The 21525-nt window shown below is 44.8% G+C and overlaps 1 protein-coding gene across 1 annotated transcript; it reads right to left on the bottom strand.

Annotated features, from left to right (window-relative positions):
• Positions 1-565: 565 nt before the first annotated feature.
• On the bottom strand, positions 566-3867 carry LOC123069742 (GTP-binding protein SAR1A). Its single transcript, XM_044492684.1, has 3 exons — positions 3499-3867; positions 3284-3415; positions 566-1102 (listed from the first exon to the last, which is right to left on the bottom strand). The coding sequence occupies exons 1-3, from the start codon at positions 3625-3627 to the stop codon at positions 782-784; spliced, it is 582 nt and encodes a 193-aa protein (XP_044348619.1). The 5' UTR covers positions 3628-3867; the 3' UTR covers positions 566-781.
• Positions 3868-21525: the final 17658 nt, after the last annotated feature.

The raw sequence follows: 21525 nt of genomic DNA, 5'->3' as shown, positions 1-21525 counted from the left end.
CGGCACAACCCATTAGATGCCACTCGTGTGGCAGTTATCGGCGTCCTAGATGAAATAAATCAAAAGTTTGCCGGGAAAAAATGGGTTAGGTGCCGGCGGGATACTCGTCCGGATTGGCAACGAGTAGTCTCATCCAAGCAATGTGATGCGGTGGGACTCGGGCGGCGGTGACGAGAATGAAGCAAGGCATGCTCCGGACCTGGGACGCCGGCAACAATTGCTTCGAACCCGCGACGGCATGGACAGCCCATAAAAACGGTGGTCATGGTCCAGTAGAGAGAGGAGCTAGCACTGCGTCGAGAGAGAAATAGCCTAGGCGAACCATTACGACCACTTAGCAGTGGCATTTTGGTTGTCAATTCACAGTATTCCACTTCAATCTTTGTGAATCTAGCGCTCAAGAAGTATAATCTCTAGAGCATATCCCTAGACAACTTGTGGCAAGCAAAATGGTTTGCTATGAACCAGTCTGGCAAAGTGTCTACGAACAGTACTCTTAACTCTAATGGCATTAAAATATGAGCCGAATGTTTAGTTGCAGAGATGTCAGAAAGCAAACACGACATAAACATCAATTAAGAAATAACCTTATAATTCATAATTGAAGTCCTTGGTAAAGTCCTATGGAAAAGCAATAATTTTAGCAGCTCAAAATAACAAATGGTTTGAAGATTCAGCATGGCGCCCAATGTTAAGAATGTTTCTCTGATACCATCATGATATCATTTGCTGTCGTGACAAACAACCAACCGATGACAAGAAAATTTGACGTCTGTGAGCCCTACTTGATGTACTGGGAGACCCACTTAAACCCATCGCCATAGCCCATCTTGCGGACAACGCTGCACATGAACACCTCAAGAGGCCGGACATTGGAGTCAACAAGGTTCACCTTGCCCTTCCCAGTTGTGAAGTTGCTAAGGCCTAGGTGATACCGCAGCTCTTCTTCAGATGCTGCATATGGAATGTCAATCTTATTGCCAAGGATGAGAAATGGGACATTTGCCAAGGAATCATCAGAAAGGAGAGCATCAAGCTCCTTTTTCGATTCAGTAAACCGCTCCTTGTCATATGCATCTACCAAGTATACTACAGCATCAACCTGTTGGGACAAGAACAAAGTTAGCAGGAATATGAAGTGTCTTCACTCAGCGCATGAATAATGACGGGGCTATTTGGTAAAAAGAATATGCATATCCAACCATGCATGAGTATCCAAATAAGTTGGCCACAGAGCAGCAGATGGAAACAGCAAATTTACTATAAATGTCCACACCAAATAATGCCTTGCTACAATTGTAAGCGGAATGACATAGGGTGAGAAAAACTAAAAGGATAGGCCAATAAATAATTCAGTTCACTATCCAATAATAAGAGCAGCTGACCCTCATATTAAACTAAGGTACATGGGAGCTTAAACCACACATAGAACGAATTGTGATAACCAAATAATCAATATACCACTATGACAGCTAACAAACTGTTGCATTGTAGAAAACTACCAACTTCATGCAGGTTTATGTGTTGTATGATGACTTAATACTGCCTGGTGAAAATCCTAGGATGCACTACCGAGTACCACATGAACTTTGCAGAAAACTGCAACTATAATCCGTAGATGATTTCTGTAGAATTCTCACTTCTCGAATGGGGCACAACAAATTGATTATGGAAAGCATAGATAATTCTGTTACATACCACCAAGTGCACATAGGATTTTAGCAAGGCAGTCTTTAAACTAAGTAGCAGAAGTGTCGTGAGATGGCAAATGCAAATGCAAATGGAACACACAAAGAGAAGAATACTGCACATAGAACACGAGAATAGCTCAACAGTAATAAAACCTCAACATACGAAAATTCATTTCTGAGTCCAGGCTCAGATGCTCTCACAATCAAGGCCTTCAAGTCTTATCGAGATTGGCGATGTGTGTTTTATTATTGGCTGTATCTCTTCCGTATGGTCACTGCAAATAAAATTGGACCAGCATTTATATCTGGTAGGTATCGTTATGAGACATCTGGTGCATTCTACCAAGAGAAGCCCCACCTAACGTCCTGAGTCGTGTCATGCAATAACGCACTATGGATAGCCCAAACAGCCACCTAACCATACATCCCATTCTCACATAACATTTCTGATCCAGGCTATTCCACCGATCTCGCTTCATTCCCCACATCCACATAGCCTTCCATGTCAGCCTCTGGATCCTCGTCCTCTAGGGCTGCACCGGCTTTCTCTCCTCTTCTCCGGACAGATCCAGACCAACCTCGCCGAGAGAAGTGAGATCCATGGTGGCCGGTGCTCAGGTGGTGACTACAGAACGTAGGAGGAAGCCCCTCGACGACCATGAGGCCCAACACGCTAGTCCCACGATGACCTCAGTGTTCCCCCTTCCCCTGTGTCATGGATCTGGAGGTGTCTGGAGGTCATCATGTCACCATCGCCGGCCACCACCAATGTTGCGGCGACTCTTACTCTCCTTTGCAGTAAAGGTGTGATGGAACCAGATAGACCTCGCTGTTGGTGTGGGCCTTGACGTGATCCTTCTTCACGATGTGGACAACAACGAGGGAACAAGGATTCTACGAGTGCATCCGACATGACATAAGCATCTGTACACATTTGTTACTTGATTCTCTTCAGATTCAGAATTTGTTCAGTGTAGTCGCATTGTGCTTTTCATCATGTTCAACCACTCGTGTGCTTTTTTGACTTCCAAGATGTTTATGCCACTAGAATCAACACCCACCAACATGGCTAAGATGGATCAACATGTTTCTGCTCCATGTACTAGAATCCATTCATCTAAACTCTAAACAGCCGTCCGGGCTGCGTGATAGGTCCACTGTATGCACCTGTTCACACAGGTATACAGGACTTCTCCATGCAACATTCCTGTGACCTCAGATATCATCATTTACCAGATGCAACGGACAGGATACCATGTGCATCTGAGCCTGGGCACCAAAACGCTCCTCTCTCTAGCATACATACATGAAATCTATTGGGTTTTTTCTTAGCACAGATATGTGCACCAACCCTTTCGAGTTCAAACTTGTTACAGAAATACTTAGAAAGGTTGGCAATTGCCAATTCGGCAATTCAGTGTTCCTTGAGTACTATTACAAAGGACAATATTAAAGTAACAACAGTCGCTCTTTTCAACAATTAAACGCAGAGGATAGAAATGACGAGAAGGAATCATATTCCCTCTCAGATAGATCTGACTATTCAGCAGAGGCAGCCTAATACAGATATAGTAGAAGAGATTGACGCTAACCTTTGCGTAGTAGTCCTTCCAGACCCGTCGAGCGATCTGGTGGCCGCCGAGGTCGAAGGCTTTGAACTTGATCTTGCCGATGCTGAGCTCCTCGGACGTGGGGTGCTGCGTCGGCTGGTGCTGCACCAGCCGCTGCGTCCATTGAAACACACAGAAGCACGGATCAGATCTACCAGATCGGATCAGATCCAGGGAGTGAGATCCCGTGTACGTACCTCGTCCTTGAGCATGTGGAGGAGAGTGGTCTTGCCGGCGTTGTCGAGGCCGAGGAAGAGGATCTTGGCCTCCTTCTGCCACAGGCCGAGGGAGGCCAGCACCCCGTAGAACCAATCCCACAGGAACATCGTATCTGCTGGCCCTCTCCTACTCGCACACCCCTTCCACTGGGCTGGGTTTTCTGGGGCCTATCCTGGCGATGGCGGCGACAGAGATCGCCGGATAGATCTGGGGCTGGTGGGAGAACAAACCGGGGACGGACCGAGGGAGGCGAGGATGGATCTGAATCTCTCTCTCTCTCTTGCTGCCTGCCTATTCTTTGCTTGGCTGGGGTTGATTAAGACATTAACTGCTCGGCCTCTGGCGTGAGAATTCAAGGGGCGAGGCGAGGTATGGTGGGCGCCATGCCTACTGCACGTGGGGCCGGCTTTCTCCTAATTCCTTCCAATCGATTTCTCTGCGAATTCGTCGTCCCATTTCCGCTATCTTTTTCCTTTTGAGGGAAAAAATATCCATATCTATTGTTTGATTCTTCAATTCTTTGAGGATCTCTAGATTCTTTTTTGCGCGTGTCTAGATTTTATATAAGCTACTTTTTTTTCTTTACCGTGCAATCATGGGTCAGTTCTTTCAGAGTTTATGGTCGGGTATGAAAATAAGTTGGCGCCTTCCCAACTTATTCTACAAGTCTAATCTAAAATTTTACTCCCTTCGTTTCTAAATATTTGTCTTTTTAGAGATTTCAAATAGACTATCACATACAGATGTATATAGACATATTTTAAAGTGTAGATTCATTCATTTTGCTTCGTATGTAGTCACTTGCTGAAATCTTTAAAAAGACAAATATTTAAGAACGGAGATGGTACTATTTATAAAAAGCCTACTAGTTAAAGTTAACTAATAGAATAAACTAGATAAGCGACAGCTTATTTCCGCAGCTGAATATAAGTACAAAAGAATTGGCTCATGTCACATAAGCAAGTTATACGTGCAACTCATAAATTATAAAAAAATCACTATTGTATGCATGCATCGGTAGCACATCATTTCTAAATAATTACAACCCACTACCTATTTTTTTCTAGCCATGTCAGAAAAACAAGTCATGCATGCAAGTCATAAATTTTATTTTTTGCATTATTCTATGCATGCATCGCTAGCACATCATTGTTCCTAAAAATAGTTATAACCCATTACCTTTTACCCATACAACCATGTCACATAAGCAAGACATAAATTATATTATTTTTATTATTCTATTCATGCATCACTGGCACATCATCGTTCCTAAATAGCCATAACCCACTATCTTTTTTCTAGCTATGCAACCGTGTCACATAAGTAAGTCATGCATCGCTAGCATGTCGGAAATTCATGCATCTACTAAATCACTAAGCTCCCTAGGGGTGGGAACCCTGAGAAGCGATTGAGGAGTAAAATTTGGTCGTCTATTTTAACTTGGTCGTGCCCTAGGGGTGGGTCCTCCTGTGGCTGGGGGTGTGGGCTGGGTTGTCGGTGTGGAACATCTTATCGCGCAGCTCGCGCCCCGTCATCCTCTCCTCACGACCTCGCCTGGATCTCTCTGCCGAGCAGCCATCGATGTGCAGCTCGACCACATCTTTCCTCCCTCGATTTGGGTGATAGGAGCGAAGGCGAAGCCATGGACGTTGACAGCGTGGGCTGCTGGGCACCGCGCTCCTCCCGCAGGCGCCCCACCATCTCCTTCTGTCGGCGCCGCACCGCGACCTCCTCGCTAGCTATTCTCCTCTCCGGGCTCTAGCGCAGCACCCCTACCCAGCTCCAACCTCCTTCGCCTCGCCATCCACCTCCTCCACCTCGATCCAGGCCGATGGTGGAACTAGGCAAGTGGGTTTTGTTCTTTCTTGACACTTTCAAGTCAATAATACCTATAGTCATTAACGCTACAAGGTGCAGATTGGGAAGTGGATAAAATATTTCCTTCTGGATGGATGCTTGGTGCATGGAGCAAATATTAATGGATAGATTTCCATTTTTTTCACCTTCGCCATGGATAAGTAGCTCTCTGCTCAATCCGAGTTTTTAGATAACTCATGGTGATGCAGAGCATCCCTCGCTCATCCCCATGGACGTACCTACATCTCCCTCGACACCACTTGGACCAATGACAAGAGCTCGAGCAAAGGCTATCGAAGATAAGGTGAACTCGCTCCTCTCCGAACTCCCTCTCCCTACTCACGAGACATGGCTACTACCTCGTACGGAAACTCTGTGTGTGATCAGGTGCTTGGAGGAGAGCCACGGAACAGCTACATGTAATGGCCAAGATGGCGAGGACACCAAGCGTGAAGGACAAGAAGAAGAGCTGCTTTGGAAGCTGCAGGCTCCGGACGACCGGACCAGCCCGGACGTCCAACCCCTGGAGGTCGCTACAGCCAAGAGAAGAGAGGTAGGCCAGAGCTACAGGCTCTGGATGACCGGACCAGCCCGGATGTTCGACCACTCCCAGGCCCCGGACGACCGTGCCAGCCCGGACGTCCGGCCCATCCCCAACAGAACCAAAATCATGGAAATCCGAGGAAGTCCGGACGTCTGTGCCAGCGATCGCAGAATGGAATCTACGGACATCCGAAGACCCAGACGTCCGGGACCCCGCAAGCCTCCGGACGACCGGCGCCCCACGGACGTCCGGGCCCTGGCTGCGTCCAGCTACGGGCTGATGCCCTTGTACCCCTTCACTTCGCCCCTCATTTGCACTATGACTATAAATAGACCTCTCCCACCTCCTAGCTAGGGTTAGCGTTGATTTAGCTCATTTGTGAGATAATGCCTCGCTCATCCATCCGGATGTACTCCTCATGAGGGACCGACACCTCCATCCGGAGAAGATCCACCTGGATTCAAGACCTCCACCCGGAGAAGACCATCATCAAGACCTCCTCATGAAGAAGAATCAGTTACCCTTTGTATCATCCTTTGTTGGACTTGGATCTTATATCTCTACTTGTGTTTCATGATCTAGTGCATGTGTGATCATATTCTCATTGGTTGAGTGTTTTCCTCTTGTGTTTCCCCGTGATTTCTCTCGTTCCCCCCCTCGTGTTCTTCGTGTTCCTCGTAGGGATCCTCTCCAAACGTGAAAGATCGGCCCCTAGGGTTCCACCCTACATCATCTTGGTATCATGAGCCACGTTGATCACGTTTTTGGAGCCCCTACCCCGTGTTTTCTAGCTTGATTTTGTTGTTTTCGTCCTAAATCCGAAAATCCCCACCAAAAATAGCCCCAATTTTTTTGTGATTTGTTGGCGAGTTGAAATTTTGTTGGATTTGATCCATGGATTTGTGTTGCCACGTGTGGATCTAGCTTCCCCCACCCTCCCCACCCTTTTCCATCCACAAATCCGCTCGAATTCGACATCACCTTTCCCCTCCACCCCGAAATCGTGCAGTTCATCCCGTGCCCGATTTTCGCCCAGGACCCGGACGACCGGACCCCACCGGACGTCCAATGACCCGACGACCGTGACCACCCGGACGTCCGAGCAACTCTAATGAAACTGAAAGTTTCCAGTTCGGGCACCACCACTTCCCCATTTTCCACCACATCTTCTAAACCCTCATACCACCACAGCTGCCCACATACACCACCATCCTCCACCAATACCTCCTATGACGATTTTGACACGTTTTGTTCTTTGAGATTTTGAGTTGTGGTTCCCGTGTCCTATTGTGTTTAGGCTATCTAGGTACGGTTCGACATCATCATCACCACCACTCATCTTTGCAAAGGACTCATCATCGCCAAGGACGGTAACCTCGACGACATCATTGTCATACCTTGCAATTGCATTGATAACCACATGGTCTTACTTTTATGTCGCTTACCCATCGAGACTAGCCATTGAGTATTGCCGGCAACATGACTTGTGCACATTAGTGATCATACTCCATAGCATACATACCATACCATAGTGGTGCATATCTTGGCATCATCTTTTGTGTCACAAAGTTTTCATCGCATACACAATTGCTATCTTGGTTTGTGAAGTTTTGCATGAGAAAAGAGCTCAAAAGTGAAAGAGCCAAACAAGCTTTTAAGCAAAAAGGAAAGATAAGCAAAGCGCTTATAAGTAAGAACCATAGCATCATACTACATTAAGATTGTCATACCCGATCATCTTGGATCATCTCACCGAAATACCATACATATAGCATACTTGGGATAGAGGATGTTGCGTTTTTGCCTAGTAGGTTGTGCACAAGTTACGTATCTGCCTATTGTGCAATCGTGCTAGCGTCTCTCATGTATTGTGCAACAAGAGCATTTTCGTGGATTCCACATTTTGGCTGATTTTGGCTTGCACAATCCCACTTATCTATTTGCATGTGTGTTTCCGTGTACCTCTACTTGCTTGGTCTACTTGTTGCATTTGCAAATTTATGAATCTTTTCCAACATTATTGAAGCTCACTTACAATTGCATCAAATTTTGTGCCACCATCCTAACCAAGCTCCACCATAAGCTTTTACTTGTGTATGTGTGAGAACCGACAAGAATTGGTACCAATTGTGCTATTTCATTGTCCGCATTTGAGTGATCTTGATTCATCCAACATCGGTCAAGGTACATTTGGTATAAGTTCTTGTCCTTCTACCACTCACATTTTTGCTTGGAATGATGGATAGGCCAAGTACTTCTGTAAGTGCATCTAGTGCCACCCCTAGTTGGTTTTGGAGTATTGACGACAAACCTGGTTGAGGGACTAATGTGTTTGTGAGAATTGCAGGATAACACAGGTAGTAGTCCCTCATTGATTCGTTTTACCTACCGGAGATGACCCCTAAAAATGTGTGAAGGCATTGAAGACAATGGTGGTCTGTGAAGCTATTCAAGTTGAAGACTATGACATGAGAAGACATCGCATGAAGACTATGGAGCGCGAAGACTTAGTTGTTTCGTTGTTTCTTTTTCTTCTTTGTTGAGTCATAGGAACCACCGCACTGTTAAGTGGGGTCCAAGTGAACAAAGTCAGAGTGACTGAAGTGATGCTCAACCAAATCCTATGTCTTTGAGCGAAGACAATGAGAGCAAATCTTATCTAGAGTCGGATGAGTCAGCTTTACTTGTAGCCCAAGTCAAGTTGCCCCGTGTGTTTGAAATCTGACCGTTGGGACACGTGTCAGTTCCTTAGTGACCCAGGGTCATTTCGGACAAATCAGGTCGGGTTGCCCAGTGGCTATAAATAGCCCACCCCCACACCATAAATTGGTGGCTGCTCAGAGTTAGTGCACGGCTTTTGTCGTTTGAGAGCAACCCACCTCCGAAGCATTTGAGAGAATCATTGCGAGGACAAAGCCCAAACCACCCAGAGCCCAAAGAGTGTTTGGCATCACTTAAGTCTTTCTGTCCGCGTGATTCGAAGACTTGTTACACTTGAGGACTATGAATCCTCCAGCCGGTTAGGCATCGCATTCTGAGCATCCAAGAGTCATTGTGGATTGCCGATGAACGAAGTCTGTGAAGGTTTGTAAGTCTACCTTGAAGACTTACCAGAGTGATTGGACGGGGACTATGTGTCCTTAGCTCAAGGGGAATAAGGTGAAGACGCGGTCTTCTGAGTTGAATCTCAACATCCCTAACAGACATACAATTGTCACAGCAACTGGAACTGGTTGAAAAAATCTCTGTCCTCTCCAAGCTACTGGTTCTATCTCTCACTTCTCTTTACTTACAGTTTGTCTTCGTGAAGTCATTGCCTACTTGCATTATCGGTTTGACTTCACTGTGTGACTACTTGTTCCGATTGGCTTCATACTATCTTCCATCCTGATCCTTACTACCTAGCTTCTATTAGTCTTCGTGCTTTCACTTCATTGAATACTTGACTATGGCTTGCCTAGGGTAGTCTACCTTTTGCTGCATACGAATAGTGTCATTTCTATTGTTTGTCTTCGAAACTCCCATGTTTTGAAGACTTTCATAAAAATCGCCTATTCACCCCCCTCTAGTCGATAACCAGCTCTTTCAACTTCTACCAACCCACTCTTCATCGATTAAGACGATGACATGTCCTCATTCGTCACCAAGAGTCACCTCTTTGGTGCACAACGAGCGTTGCATCAAGAGCAACAAGCAATGACCGACCGCATTGACAACCTCACCACCTACTTGCGACTCTCCGAGCAACGTACAAGGGACTACTTCGACAACAAGCTCGACGCTCACAAGCAAGAGAATGATGCAAGAATGTATGAGATCCGCGCCTTGTTGGTGAACCGCCCTCCTTCAACTTCTTCATACTCAAGACGGAGCCGCTCAAGTCGACACTCCGACGACACCTTCTCCGGCTCAAGTACACCGACATCAAACACTCTTCAATGAGCGGCACGTCAAGACCGTCATGCATCTAGCAATCCTCTACACGACAAGCATTCACAAGAGCAAGTCGACGAGCAAGTACTTCGTCCACAACCACACCAAGTTGCTTTTGCACAAGCTCAAGAACGACAACATCAACATCGCCAAGAGGAAGAACGAGCGCGTCTACATCAAGAGGAACAAGACGCCGAGGCTCAACATCTTCAACAACAACAACGCGAAGCTCAAGATCTTGAGGCACAACGTGCCCTTCAAGAATCAAGTCGAGCCATCGCCAACCGCAATCGAGATCAGCGCAATCAAGAGGAAGCACTTCGATAAGAAATCCAAGAGCGGAACTACCAACCAAGAGTGCAACGTCAAGTTCCACAAGCTCCTCATCAAGCTCGACAAGCTCCTCCACAAGCTCGATAAGCTCCTCCTCAACCTCAAGTTCAACATGAGCAAGAATACGATGGACTTCCACCACGCCAAGAGCAACATGAGGATGATTATCCTCCACGTCAAGGGCGTCATCATCACCATCGACCACAACACAATGAAGAGCAACGCTACGGCAAGCTAAAATTCACAATGCCCAAGTTCAATGGAAGCAATGATCCCGAAGAGTACCTCTCATGGGCATTGAAGGTCGACAAAATATTTTGTTTGCACAACTATGAGGAGAGAAGAAGATAGCTATGGCATCACTTGAGTTCCAAGACTATGTGCTCATATGGTGGGAACAAGTCCTTGAGCATCGAGAAGCAAGAGGTGAACCACCAATCACCACGTGGGCTCAAATGAAAGATGTCATGCGAGCACGTTTTGTGCCCACCTACTACAACCGCGATATCTTCAAGAAGCTCCAACTCCTCAAGCAAGGAACAAAGAGTGTTGAAGAATACTACAAGGAAATGGAGATAGCCAGGATACGAGCCAATGTCACGGAAGATGATGAGCAAACTATGGCACGTTTCTTGAATGGACTCAATCATCCCATCAAGAAGATTGCCGACTTCCAACCCTACTCCAACCTCATTGAGCTCGTGCACCAAGCTACCAAAGCGGAACGTCAAGTGCAAGATGACTTCAAGTACGCCAAGTACTCGTCCAAGACCTATGGCTTCTCCAACAACCAAGCTTCAATGACTCCTCCAACTTCTACCTCAACCAAGCCATCTACAAGCAATGACGACAAGTCAAGTTATAAGAAAGCTTCGACAAGCTCAAGTCATCTTCCTACTACTACAAGCAACTTCAAGCCACGTGCTTCATCATCTACTCCGACCGATGAGACCTTCAAGACAAGCTCCTTCAAGTGTTTCACTTGCGGCGGTCGAGGCCACAAGTCCTATCAATGCACAAACAAGCGCACCATGATCCTCAATGATGCTATGACTCCATGAGTGAAGAAGAAATGGAAGCCCTTGAGCAAGTGGCCATGCACCGGCGCGTGAACAAAGATGATAAAGTCTTTTGTGATGAGGATTCGAGCCCCGCTCTCGTTGTCTCCAAAGTCTTGACTCTTCAACATCAACAATAAGAAGACTAAAGATGCCACATCTTCCACACAAAGGCCGACATCAATGGAAGGTCTGTCAAGGTCATCATCGATGGAGGTAGTTGCCACAACTTGGCAAGTGAAGAACCATGCTCCAAGCTTCAATTGGTCAATATGAAGCACCCGCACTCATACAAAGTCCAATGCCTAAGCGACTCCGGCACTATACGAGTTGAGCATAAGGTCCAAGTCTCCTTCAAGATTGGCGCATATGAGGACACTTTGGAGTGTGATGTCGTCCCGATGTCCGTTTCCCACCTCCTTTTTGGTCGACCATGGCAATTCGACCGAGGTGTCATCCACAACGGGCATACCAATCACTATAGCTTCAAGATGAAAGGGAAAGAGTATGTGCTAAGACCTATGTCTCCTAGTCAAGTGTTAGCCGACAAGCAAGCCAATCATCATGGAGAGAAGAATGAGAAAGTGATCCACCCAAAAGAGAGTGAGAGCCACAAGCCAAAACCGAGTGCCTCCATGATGAGCGATAAGAAAAACTTAGTCCTATTTGCCACCAAAAGTGAGATGAGAGAAGTGTGTGAGAACCCATCGAGTGTTATGCACTTTGTCCTTGTGTGCAAGTGATAGAGGCGGGGGTGTCCCGATCTTTCGATGAGATGGTAACTATCGATTTGGTGGAGACGACTTTGACGATCCGACTACAGACGTGCACGATGTTGCGCCTTAGCAATCGCTAAACCAATCTCCAGAGGTTATTGACCACGCCGGTGCACGATCAACCTGACCACGAAGGTCTATTCCTGCAAGCAATCGAAGAACGAGCAAGAATATGATAAAAGCAATCTGAATATTGCAAATATGTATGAAGTATTGATAAAGGTGGGGATCCGAAAGCGGTCTTGGTCTGGTCGTTGGACACAAACGAAGTACACGAAGTTGCGTTGGCTAACTTTTAACTAAACAAATCCCAAGGAAAAAGCTACTAGATGGATCTACTTATATAGGAGGAAGGGGTGGCGGCCAAGGAGGTGGGAGAACGTCCCAAGGCATCCTAAAACCAACCCTAGGTCGTACAAGGCCAATGGGCCCAAGTGGAGGTGATGCAACACCTTTGGACTTGTTGTTTGACTCGGATTCTGCTGTAGCGTCTGATTGTTTCGTCGATATCTCAACGCTCCGGACGAATTTGAAGGTGAATCTAATTGGGCTGGAAAGATCACAAAATCTAGAATCCAACAAAAAAAGAATCACCCAATTCGGAGTCCGTATGAAAAAGTTGTTGGTGTTTTGAGTCAGGTATGTCTGTGCAGTCCGAATCTGAATCCAGAACGTGAGAGACTTGGACTCTATCTTCTCTTGGCCCAAAAGTGACGTGAGAGAACTTTTTGAACAGAACTTAAACATCTTTTTCTCCCTTATCTTCATATGTGAATTGTACAAATATCCCATACACCTGCAATTAGACAAAACACAAAAGTGTGTGAAGTATTTTTGTTCTGGATAACCTAAATAGATTATTGAATAGTTTGCACTAGAAATCACCTGACAAATATGCATGTATGCAATATTTTTGGTCGTGTCCAAGGTAGTCATGTCCTCATCATCCTCCCCTTTTTGAAAACAAAGCCGTCCTCGGCGTTGCTTAATCTGAAATGTGGCTAACAAAAGAGACAAAGTATACATGTTGTATATGTATATGTCATCCATTTTTACTTCCCTTGATTTTTGCACATATGACACATGTATACATGAGTAACTTTCATAGATCATAAAATATAAAGCCAAAATATTATCATAAGTAGAAGGCATGAAAATATTGCAACTCAGTTTGCACATATAAGTGAAGCTCTTATTCATATCAAAAGATTGACAATATTCATCATTAAACCATCCCAACATTGGTGAATAAACCTTACTTGCATCAAATTTACATGCTACAACATGCTTAAATAAGAAAACATGCAGTAAGTCATTGAACACAGAATCATCACCAAGATTAGAGGTCATATCAAACTGATTAAACATTGGTTCTTTGGCATCAATAGTTAATTCAATGGGTGCACTCAAAATTGTTGGTATTTCAGTTGTTTGATCACATGATTCATTCATGATAGTAACACGATTCTCTAAAATAGATGGCGTGCTCAAATCAACAGGTAACTCAACACATGATGTATCTAAGTTAATTAGGGATGCATCATTCTCATGTGAAGTTATATCATCAATACCTTTACTATTACCTTCTCGCAAAGATGTAGCTGATGTCGGTGTGGCTACTCTAGTAGGTGCAACGGTGGAGGAATCAACCGATGGTAGTGAGCATGAATTGGAATAGTAGTTGTTGTAGTCACCCGATGCATCCTCCTGTAACTGTCTCTCAAAGGTACAAGCACGAACATACATACCAGTAATGCAACGAGGAATATACCTAAATCTTGCCTGAATATCATGGTTCAAACCACCAAAAAATCTATTCATTGTATCATCCTCAGATTCTTCTATGTCACAATGATGCATATAAGATTTGAACTCTTGGTAGTAAGCATGAACAGTGTTATTGCCTTGTTTAAATTGTTCAAATTTGTGAAGCAATTCACGACGATAGTAAGGAGGGAAAAATTGTTGTCTCATTACATGTTTCAAATATTTCCAAGTTGTGGGTTGGTTATCAATGTTTTTCTTACAATGCACACTCCATCAAATAGAAGCAAAACTAGTAAATGCTCTAGTGGCAGCTCGTACTCGCTCAAGTTCAGAAAAGTCATGGTGACTAAAAACTTGTTCTACTTCAAGCTCCCAATCTAGATAAATAGCAGGATTAAATCTACCCTCAAATGATGGTAAAGAGATAACCTAACCATGTGCTTGTGTGTGTTGTCCCAACTCTCGTGATGGTGAGGATGTGTTCGTCGTCCAAGAACTTCTTTCTCCGGAACCTGTCATGATTAGTAGAAACAAGAAACAAAATTCGAGAATGATGTTCCTATGAACAACTAGGATGTGGTTGTAACGTGCTCACAGTAAAGCAAATATCAATATCTTACAAGTTCTTACCATGCGACAGGTGGTGACAGGCAACCAGCGGTGTCAAATAACTCCGAAGATTGTGTAAAGCGATTGCCAGGGGAACATACGTATACACGGTGTAGAAATATGTGGAGCTGGGTTGGCTATATATGGTAGCAAAAGATTAGCAATAATCAATTCAAAGATGCAATGTTGAATAAACGCTCAACGACGGTACTGTGTTGGTCCTAGGCTAGACGGAACTAGAGACGCGAGCCTAGAACACTAATGAGGTCACGGCATAGCACAACTAGCATCAATGAAGGATAAGTAGCTCTGGACAGCAAGATATAAGTGAAGATCACAACGGCAGTAAAGATAATGATGAATAACAACTGCCAAGCAGGATATATAACAACTCTCTCTTCAACTTTCCTTTTGAAAAGTTTGCTACTAACTCAAGTTTTCCAATGCAAAAAGAATCACTCAATTCCGAATTGATATGAGGAGTCAATTTTAAAACTGACCTGAAAAATTGGAACAAAGTGTATGCACGAACTTTGGAGGGCAAAAAGACCTATTTAGAAGCTGATTTTGAGACGCCAAATATTGAACTAGCTTTTTCAACTATTCAGATGTGTCTAGTCGCTAGCTTTAATTTGAGTACTTGTGGAGCCAAAACAGAGTTCGTATGAGGAAGTTATGCCTGTTTTACTAAACAGTGCACAAAACAGATTCCAATCCGAATTCAACTACGAGATTGAGTCTAGATAGATCCGAATTTTGTTTTTTTTTCTTCTCTTTTTTTTCCTCTTTTTTTTCCTCACACTTTTTTTTTCTTTTTCTTTTCTCTGACTTTTTTTTACTTTTTTTTCTCTCTTTTTTTTCTCCGTCTTTCTTTTTCTCCTTCTTTTTTTTCTCTCTCTCGTTCCAAACAAACTAGATAAGATGCAGATTGGATCAAGCGAAGATGTGAATGATCTCAACTATGATTATGACAATGAACGGTGGGTAGCACGTGGTGGAAACTGATGGATGGATGGTGGACAGCGGAAGGGATAACGATGCAGCGGTGGCGTGACAAATGTGAACAGAACTCGAAACTCTAAACGAACTAGACACTAAGACCAACAAGTCGACACGACGATGCAACCGATAATTCAATAGTGCATACAATGAAAAGAAAATTGCAAAGGCTCAGACTGGCTTGGACAAAGGATGAATAGATCTATCTTTTTTTGTGGCTTTTTCTTGGACAATAGGTAAGAAAATAAATCTAATCTAGGGAAAACTAGAAATTCTCACCGAGCAACCTGAAAACTGATACCACTTGATAGAGGCGGGGGTGTCCCGATCTTTCGATGAGATGGTAACTATCGATTTGGTGGAGACGACTTTGACGATCCGACTACAAACGTGCACGACATTGCGCCTTAGCAATTGCTAAACCAATCTCCAGAGGTTATTGACCACGCCGGTGCACGATCAACCTGACCACGAAGGTCTATTCCTGCAAGCAATCGAAGAACGAGCAAGAATATGATAAAAGCAATCTGAATATTGCAAATATGTATGAAGTATTGATGAAGGTGGGGATCCAAAAGCGATCTTGGTCTGGTCGTTGGACACAAATGAAATACACGAAGTTGCGTTGGCTAACTTTTAACTAAACAAATCCCAAGGAAAAAGCTACTAGATGGATCTACTTATATAGGAGGAAGGGGTGGCGGCCAAAGAGGTGGGAGAACGTCCCAAGGCATCCTAAAACCAACCCTAGGTCGTACAAGGCCAATGGGCCCAAGTGGAGGTGATGCAACACCTTTGGACTTGTTGTTTGACTCGGATTCTGCTGCAGCGTCTGATTGTTTCGTCGATATCTCAACGCTCCGGACGAATTTGAAGGTGAATCTAATTGGGCTGGAAAGAGCACAAAATCTAGAATCCAACAAAAAAAGAATCACCCAATTCGGAGTCCGTATGAAAAAGTTGTTGGTGTTTTGAGTCAGGTATGTCTGTGCAGTCCGAATCTGAATCCAGAACGTGAGAGACTTGGACTCTATCTTCTCTTGGCCCAAAAGTGACGTGAGAGAACTTTTTGAACAACACTTAAACATCTCTTTCTCCCTTATCTTCATATGTGAATTGTACAAATATCCCATACACCTGCAATTAGACAAAACACAAAAGTGTGTGAAGTATTTTTGTTCTGGATAACCTAAATAGATTATTGAATAGTTTGCACTAGAAATCACCTGACAAATATGCATGTATGCAATATTTTTGGTCGTGTCCAAGGTAGTCATGTCCTCATCAGCAAGGATGGGGAACCAAAAACTAACACCTGTCATGATCTACCTTTAGTGTTATCTTCTCTTTTCCAGGAATTCCAAGATGTTTTCCCCGATGAGCTACCTATGGGACTACCTCCTCTACGAGGCATTGAGCACCGAATCGACCTCATCCCCGGAGCACCCCTACCAAACAAAGCTCCATACCGCGTCAACCCCGAAGAAACTAAGGAGATCCAACGGCAAGTACAACAACTAATCGACAATGGTCATGTACGTGAAAGCTTAAGCCCTTGTGCCATTTCCGTTATACTTGTGCCCAAGCAAGACGGTAGTTTTCCCATGTGCTCGGATTGTAGACCTATCAATGCTATTACTGTTCGTTATAGGCATCCCATTCCTCGCTTAGATGATATGCTTGATGAACTTAGCGGTGCCAACATTTTCTCAAAAATTGATCTCAAAAGTGGCTATTATCAAATCCGCATACAAGAAGGTGATGAATGGAAAACCGCTTTCAAAACCAAATTTGGCTTGTACGGGTGGTTGGTTATGCCTATGGGTCTGTCAGAAGCTCCCGGTACTTTCATGCGTCTTATGCATTTTGTGCTTCGACCTTATATTGGAGTGTTTGTTGTGGTTTATTTTGATGACATTCTTGTTTTTAGAAAATCCATGAAAGAGCATCTTAAGCATGTTAGGGCTGTTTTGCAAACTCTTCGCAAGGAACGTCTTTATGCCAACATGAAAAAGTACACATTTGGTGTTGACAAGCTTGTTTTCTTGGGTTTAGTCATTTCTTCCAAGGGTGTCCATGTTGATGAATCTAAAATTGAAGCAATTAAAACTTGGCCCCAACCTACCAATTTGCAACAAGTGCGTATCTTTCTTGGCCTTGCGGCTTTTCATCGTCGCTGTGTGAAAGATTTTAGCACTATTGCCGCTCCTTTGCATGCCTTGATTAAGAAGAATGCTCCTTTTGTTTGGGGATCTTTGCAATCTACCGCTTTTGATGGGCTTAAATCTTTGCTTACTCATGCTCCGATTCTCGCTTTGCCCAACTTTGACAAAACTTTTGGGGTTCATTGTAATGCAAGTGGTACCAGAATTGGCGGAGTTTTGATGCAAGAAAAACGAGCCATTGCATATTTTAGTGAAAAACTCTCCGGTGCTCAACTTAACTATCCCATATATGACAAAGAATTGTATGCTTTAGTGCGTGTGCTACATGTTTGAGAACATTATCTTAGACCTCATGAGTTTGTCATACATACTGATCATGAAGCACTTAAGTACTTCAAAGGTCAAACTAAGTTGAACAAGCGTCATGCAAAATGGAGTGAATTTATTGAATCTTTCCCCTATGTGATCAAGTACATTAAGGGCAAGGAAAATGTAGTTGTGGATGCACTTTCATGCATATGCACGCTTGTCACTAAACTTGAGTTGAATGTCATTGGCTTTGAGCATATAAAATACTTGTATGTGAATGATCCTTCCTTTGCTAATCCTTATGCTAAGTGTTTGACGCATACATCTTGGGAACAATATTACATAAAGGATGATTATCTTATGAGAGCTAACAAACTTTGCATTCCCGAGTCTTCTCTTTGTTTGCTACTTTTGCAAGAGGCTCATGGAGGCGGACTCATGGGACACTTTGGACGCGATAAGACATTTGCCACGATCTCCAAGAACTACTTTTGGCCCAAGATGTTCCGCGACGTCTCACGCTTCACCAATCGATGCTCTACATGTCGCAAAGCTAAGTCTAAAGCTCAATCCCATGGTCTTTGCATGCCTCTTCCTATTCCGTATCAACCTTGGGAAGACATTAGCATGGATTTTGTACTTGGTTTGCCTAGAACTCACAATGGCAAGGATTCTGTGTTTGTTGTTGTGGACCGATTTTCTAAGATGGCACATTTCATTCCTTGCAAGAAGATAGACGATGCTTCACATGTTGCAAATCTCTTTTGTAGGGAAATCTTGCGCCTCCATGGAGTATCAAAGACGATCGTCTCCGACCGCGACGTCAAGTTCTTGAGTTACTTTCGGAAGACGCTATGCGCCAAGCTCGAAATCAAGCTCTTGTTCTCATCCGCATACCATCCTCAAACCGACGGCCAAATGGAGGTGACGTACCTTACACTCTCCACTCTACTTCGCGTGTTGATCAAGAAGAACATCAAGGAGTGGGAGGCGTGTCTACCCATCATCGAGTATGCCTACAACCGTGCAAGACATTCGACTACCGGCAAGTCCCTCTTTGAGGTCGTCTACGGCTTCAACCTGTTGTCCCCATTGGACATTCTACCTCTTCCTCTACAAGAGCGCACCAACCCCGACGCGAGTGCACGAGCAAACTACCTCAAGAAGATGCACGAAGATACAAGGCACACCATCGAGCGCCAAGTACAACGACTAGCATCCAAGCTCAACGTCCACAAGCAACCCATGATCTTCCACATTGGCGATCTCGTGTGGCTACACCTTCGCAAGGACCGCTTCCCCAATGAACGCAAGTCCAAACTTCTACCTCGAGCCGATGGACCATTCAAGGTGCTAGCACGCTACAACAACAACGCCTACAAGATCGACCTCCCATGAGACAAGTACAACGTGAGTGACATCTTCAACGTCCAAGACCTCTCGCCATACAATGGTGATGAAACTTTTGATCCGAGGTCGGATCTTTCCCAGGGGGGAGATGATGTGGAGCATCCCTCACTCATCCCCATGGATGTACCTACATCTCCCTCGACACCACTGGACCAATGACAAGAGATCGAGCAAAGGCTATCGAAGATAAGGTGAACTCGCTCCTCTCTGAACTCCCTCTCCCTACTCACGAGACATGGCTACTACCTCATACGGAAACTATGTGTGTGATCAGGTGCTTGGAGGAGAGCCACAGAACAGCTACATGCAATGGCCAAGACGACAAGGACACCAAGCATGAAGGACAAGAAGAAGAGCTGCTTTGGAAGCTACAGGCTCCGGACGACCGGACCAGCCCGGGCGTCCGACCCCTGGAGGTCGCTACAACCAAGAGAAGAGAGGTAGGCCAGAGCTACAGGCTCCGGACGACCGGACCAGCCCGGACGTCCGACCACTCCCAGGCCCCGGACGACCGTGCCAGCCCGGACGCCCGGCCCATCCCTAACAGAACCAAAATCACGAAAATCCGAGGAAGTCCGGACGTCCGTGCCAGCGATCACAGAATGGAATCTATGGACATCCGAAGAGCCACGGACGTCCGGGACCCCGTGAGCCTCGAGACGACCGGTGCCCCACGGACGTCCGGACCCTGGCTGCGTCCAGCTGCGGGCTGATGCCCTTGTACCCCTTCACTTCGTCCCTCATTTGCACTATGACTATAAATAGACCTCTCCCACCTTCTAGCTAGGGTTAGCGTTGATTTAGCTCATTTGTGAGATAGAGCCTCGCTCATCCATCCGGATCTACTCCTCGTGAGGGACCGACACCTCCATCCGGGGAAGATCCACCTGGATTCAAGACCTCCATCCGGAGAAGAATCAGTTACCCTTTGTATCGTCCTTTATTGGACTTGGATCTTGTATCTCTACTTGTGTTTATATGATCTAGCGCATGTGTGATCATATTATTGTTGGTTGAGTGTTTTCCTCTTGTGTTTCCCCGTGATTTATCTCGTTCCCCTCCTTGTGTTCTTCGTGTTCCTCTTAGGGATCCTCTCCAAACGTGAAAGATCAGCCCCTAGGGTTCCGCCCTACATCACATGGTCTATTAAGCTACGGCTGGTTCTATCCACAATGGATGCTCATCAATTGGATTAGCTATTGGCAATCCTAATAAAGAGCCTAAATGCCAATATAGAGATGAACACAAGAACAGGCGGGATTATTTGTACTGCTACTAATGTCTGCTACTTCTATAGTCTTTTCACATTTACAGGTGTGACCTCTCTTGTGGCCAAGTTCATATGGCTTTCGATCATTCCTCTAGAGCACCGAGTGTTCTTGTTAAATGAATTTCAAGGCAGACTTTTTTTTGAAAAGGGGGGACTCCCCGGCCTCTGCATCCGAACGATGCATATGGCCACATTTATAGATAAATAAAGATGTTCAACAAGGTCTTATAGTCTGAAAACAAATAAATGGCTAGCTCACAAAGAGCCAAATGCTGAAAACAAAAGGCCCAAAAGCCACAACCGGCTGGCATAAGAAAGATAGGAAAACTAATCGCCTATCCTATTACATGACCGCCATCCAAACCGGTTGAAGATATCCCGTGCAACCATCTCCCACCGGACAGATCCAGTAACCAAATGCTCCCTGGCCTCCGTCGGAGTGAGTAAGGACCACATACGGATCAACGCATTAGCTCTGGATAAAACCTGCAAAAAATGAATAATTGTTGTTCTGTTAAAAGCCAAATCATTTCTGCAGTTCCAAATTGCCCATAACAACGCACATACTCCTACACGAATCTGTCTAGCTGTTTCAGACTCTATCCCAACAAGCCACGTTCCAAATAACGAACTGACCAAATTTGGAGGATTAATGTTAAAGGCAATTTGCACCATGTGCCACAACACTCTCGCCAACGGGCAATCAAAGAAAAGGTGCTTGATAGTTTGGTACCGATCACAGAAACTACACCTAGTAGATCCTGTCCAGTTGCGCTTAACCAAATTATCCTTTGTTAAAATGACTTGTTTATGTACGAACCACATAAACACTTTAATTCTCAAAGGAACCTTGACTTTCCAAACATGTTTGGAACTAGGAATAACACTAGAGTTTATGACATCGATATACATCAACTTGACTGTGAATTCTACAGACCTAGTAAGCTTCCAACACAACTGATCGGGTTGATGAAC

Source organism: Triticum aestivum, chromosome 3B (assembly GCF_018294505.1).
Source record: "Triticum aestivum cultivar Chinese Spring chromosome 3B, IWGSC CS RefSeq v2.1, whole genome shotgun sequence".
Classification (NCBI taxonomy): Eukaryota; Viridiplantae; Streptophyta; class Magnoliopsida; order Poales; family Poaceae; genus Triticum; species Triticum aestivum.
Note: the sequence above shows the minus strand (reverse complement) of the source record. Positions and strands in the feature narration are given on the sequence as shown.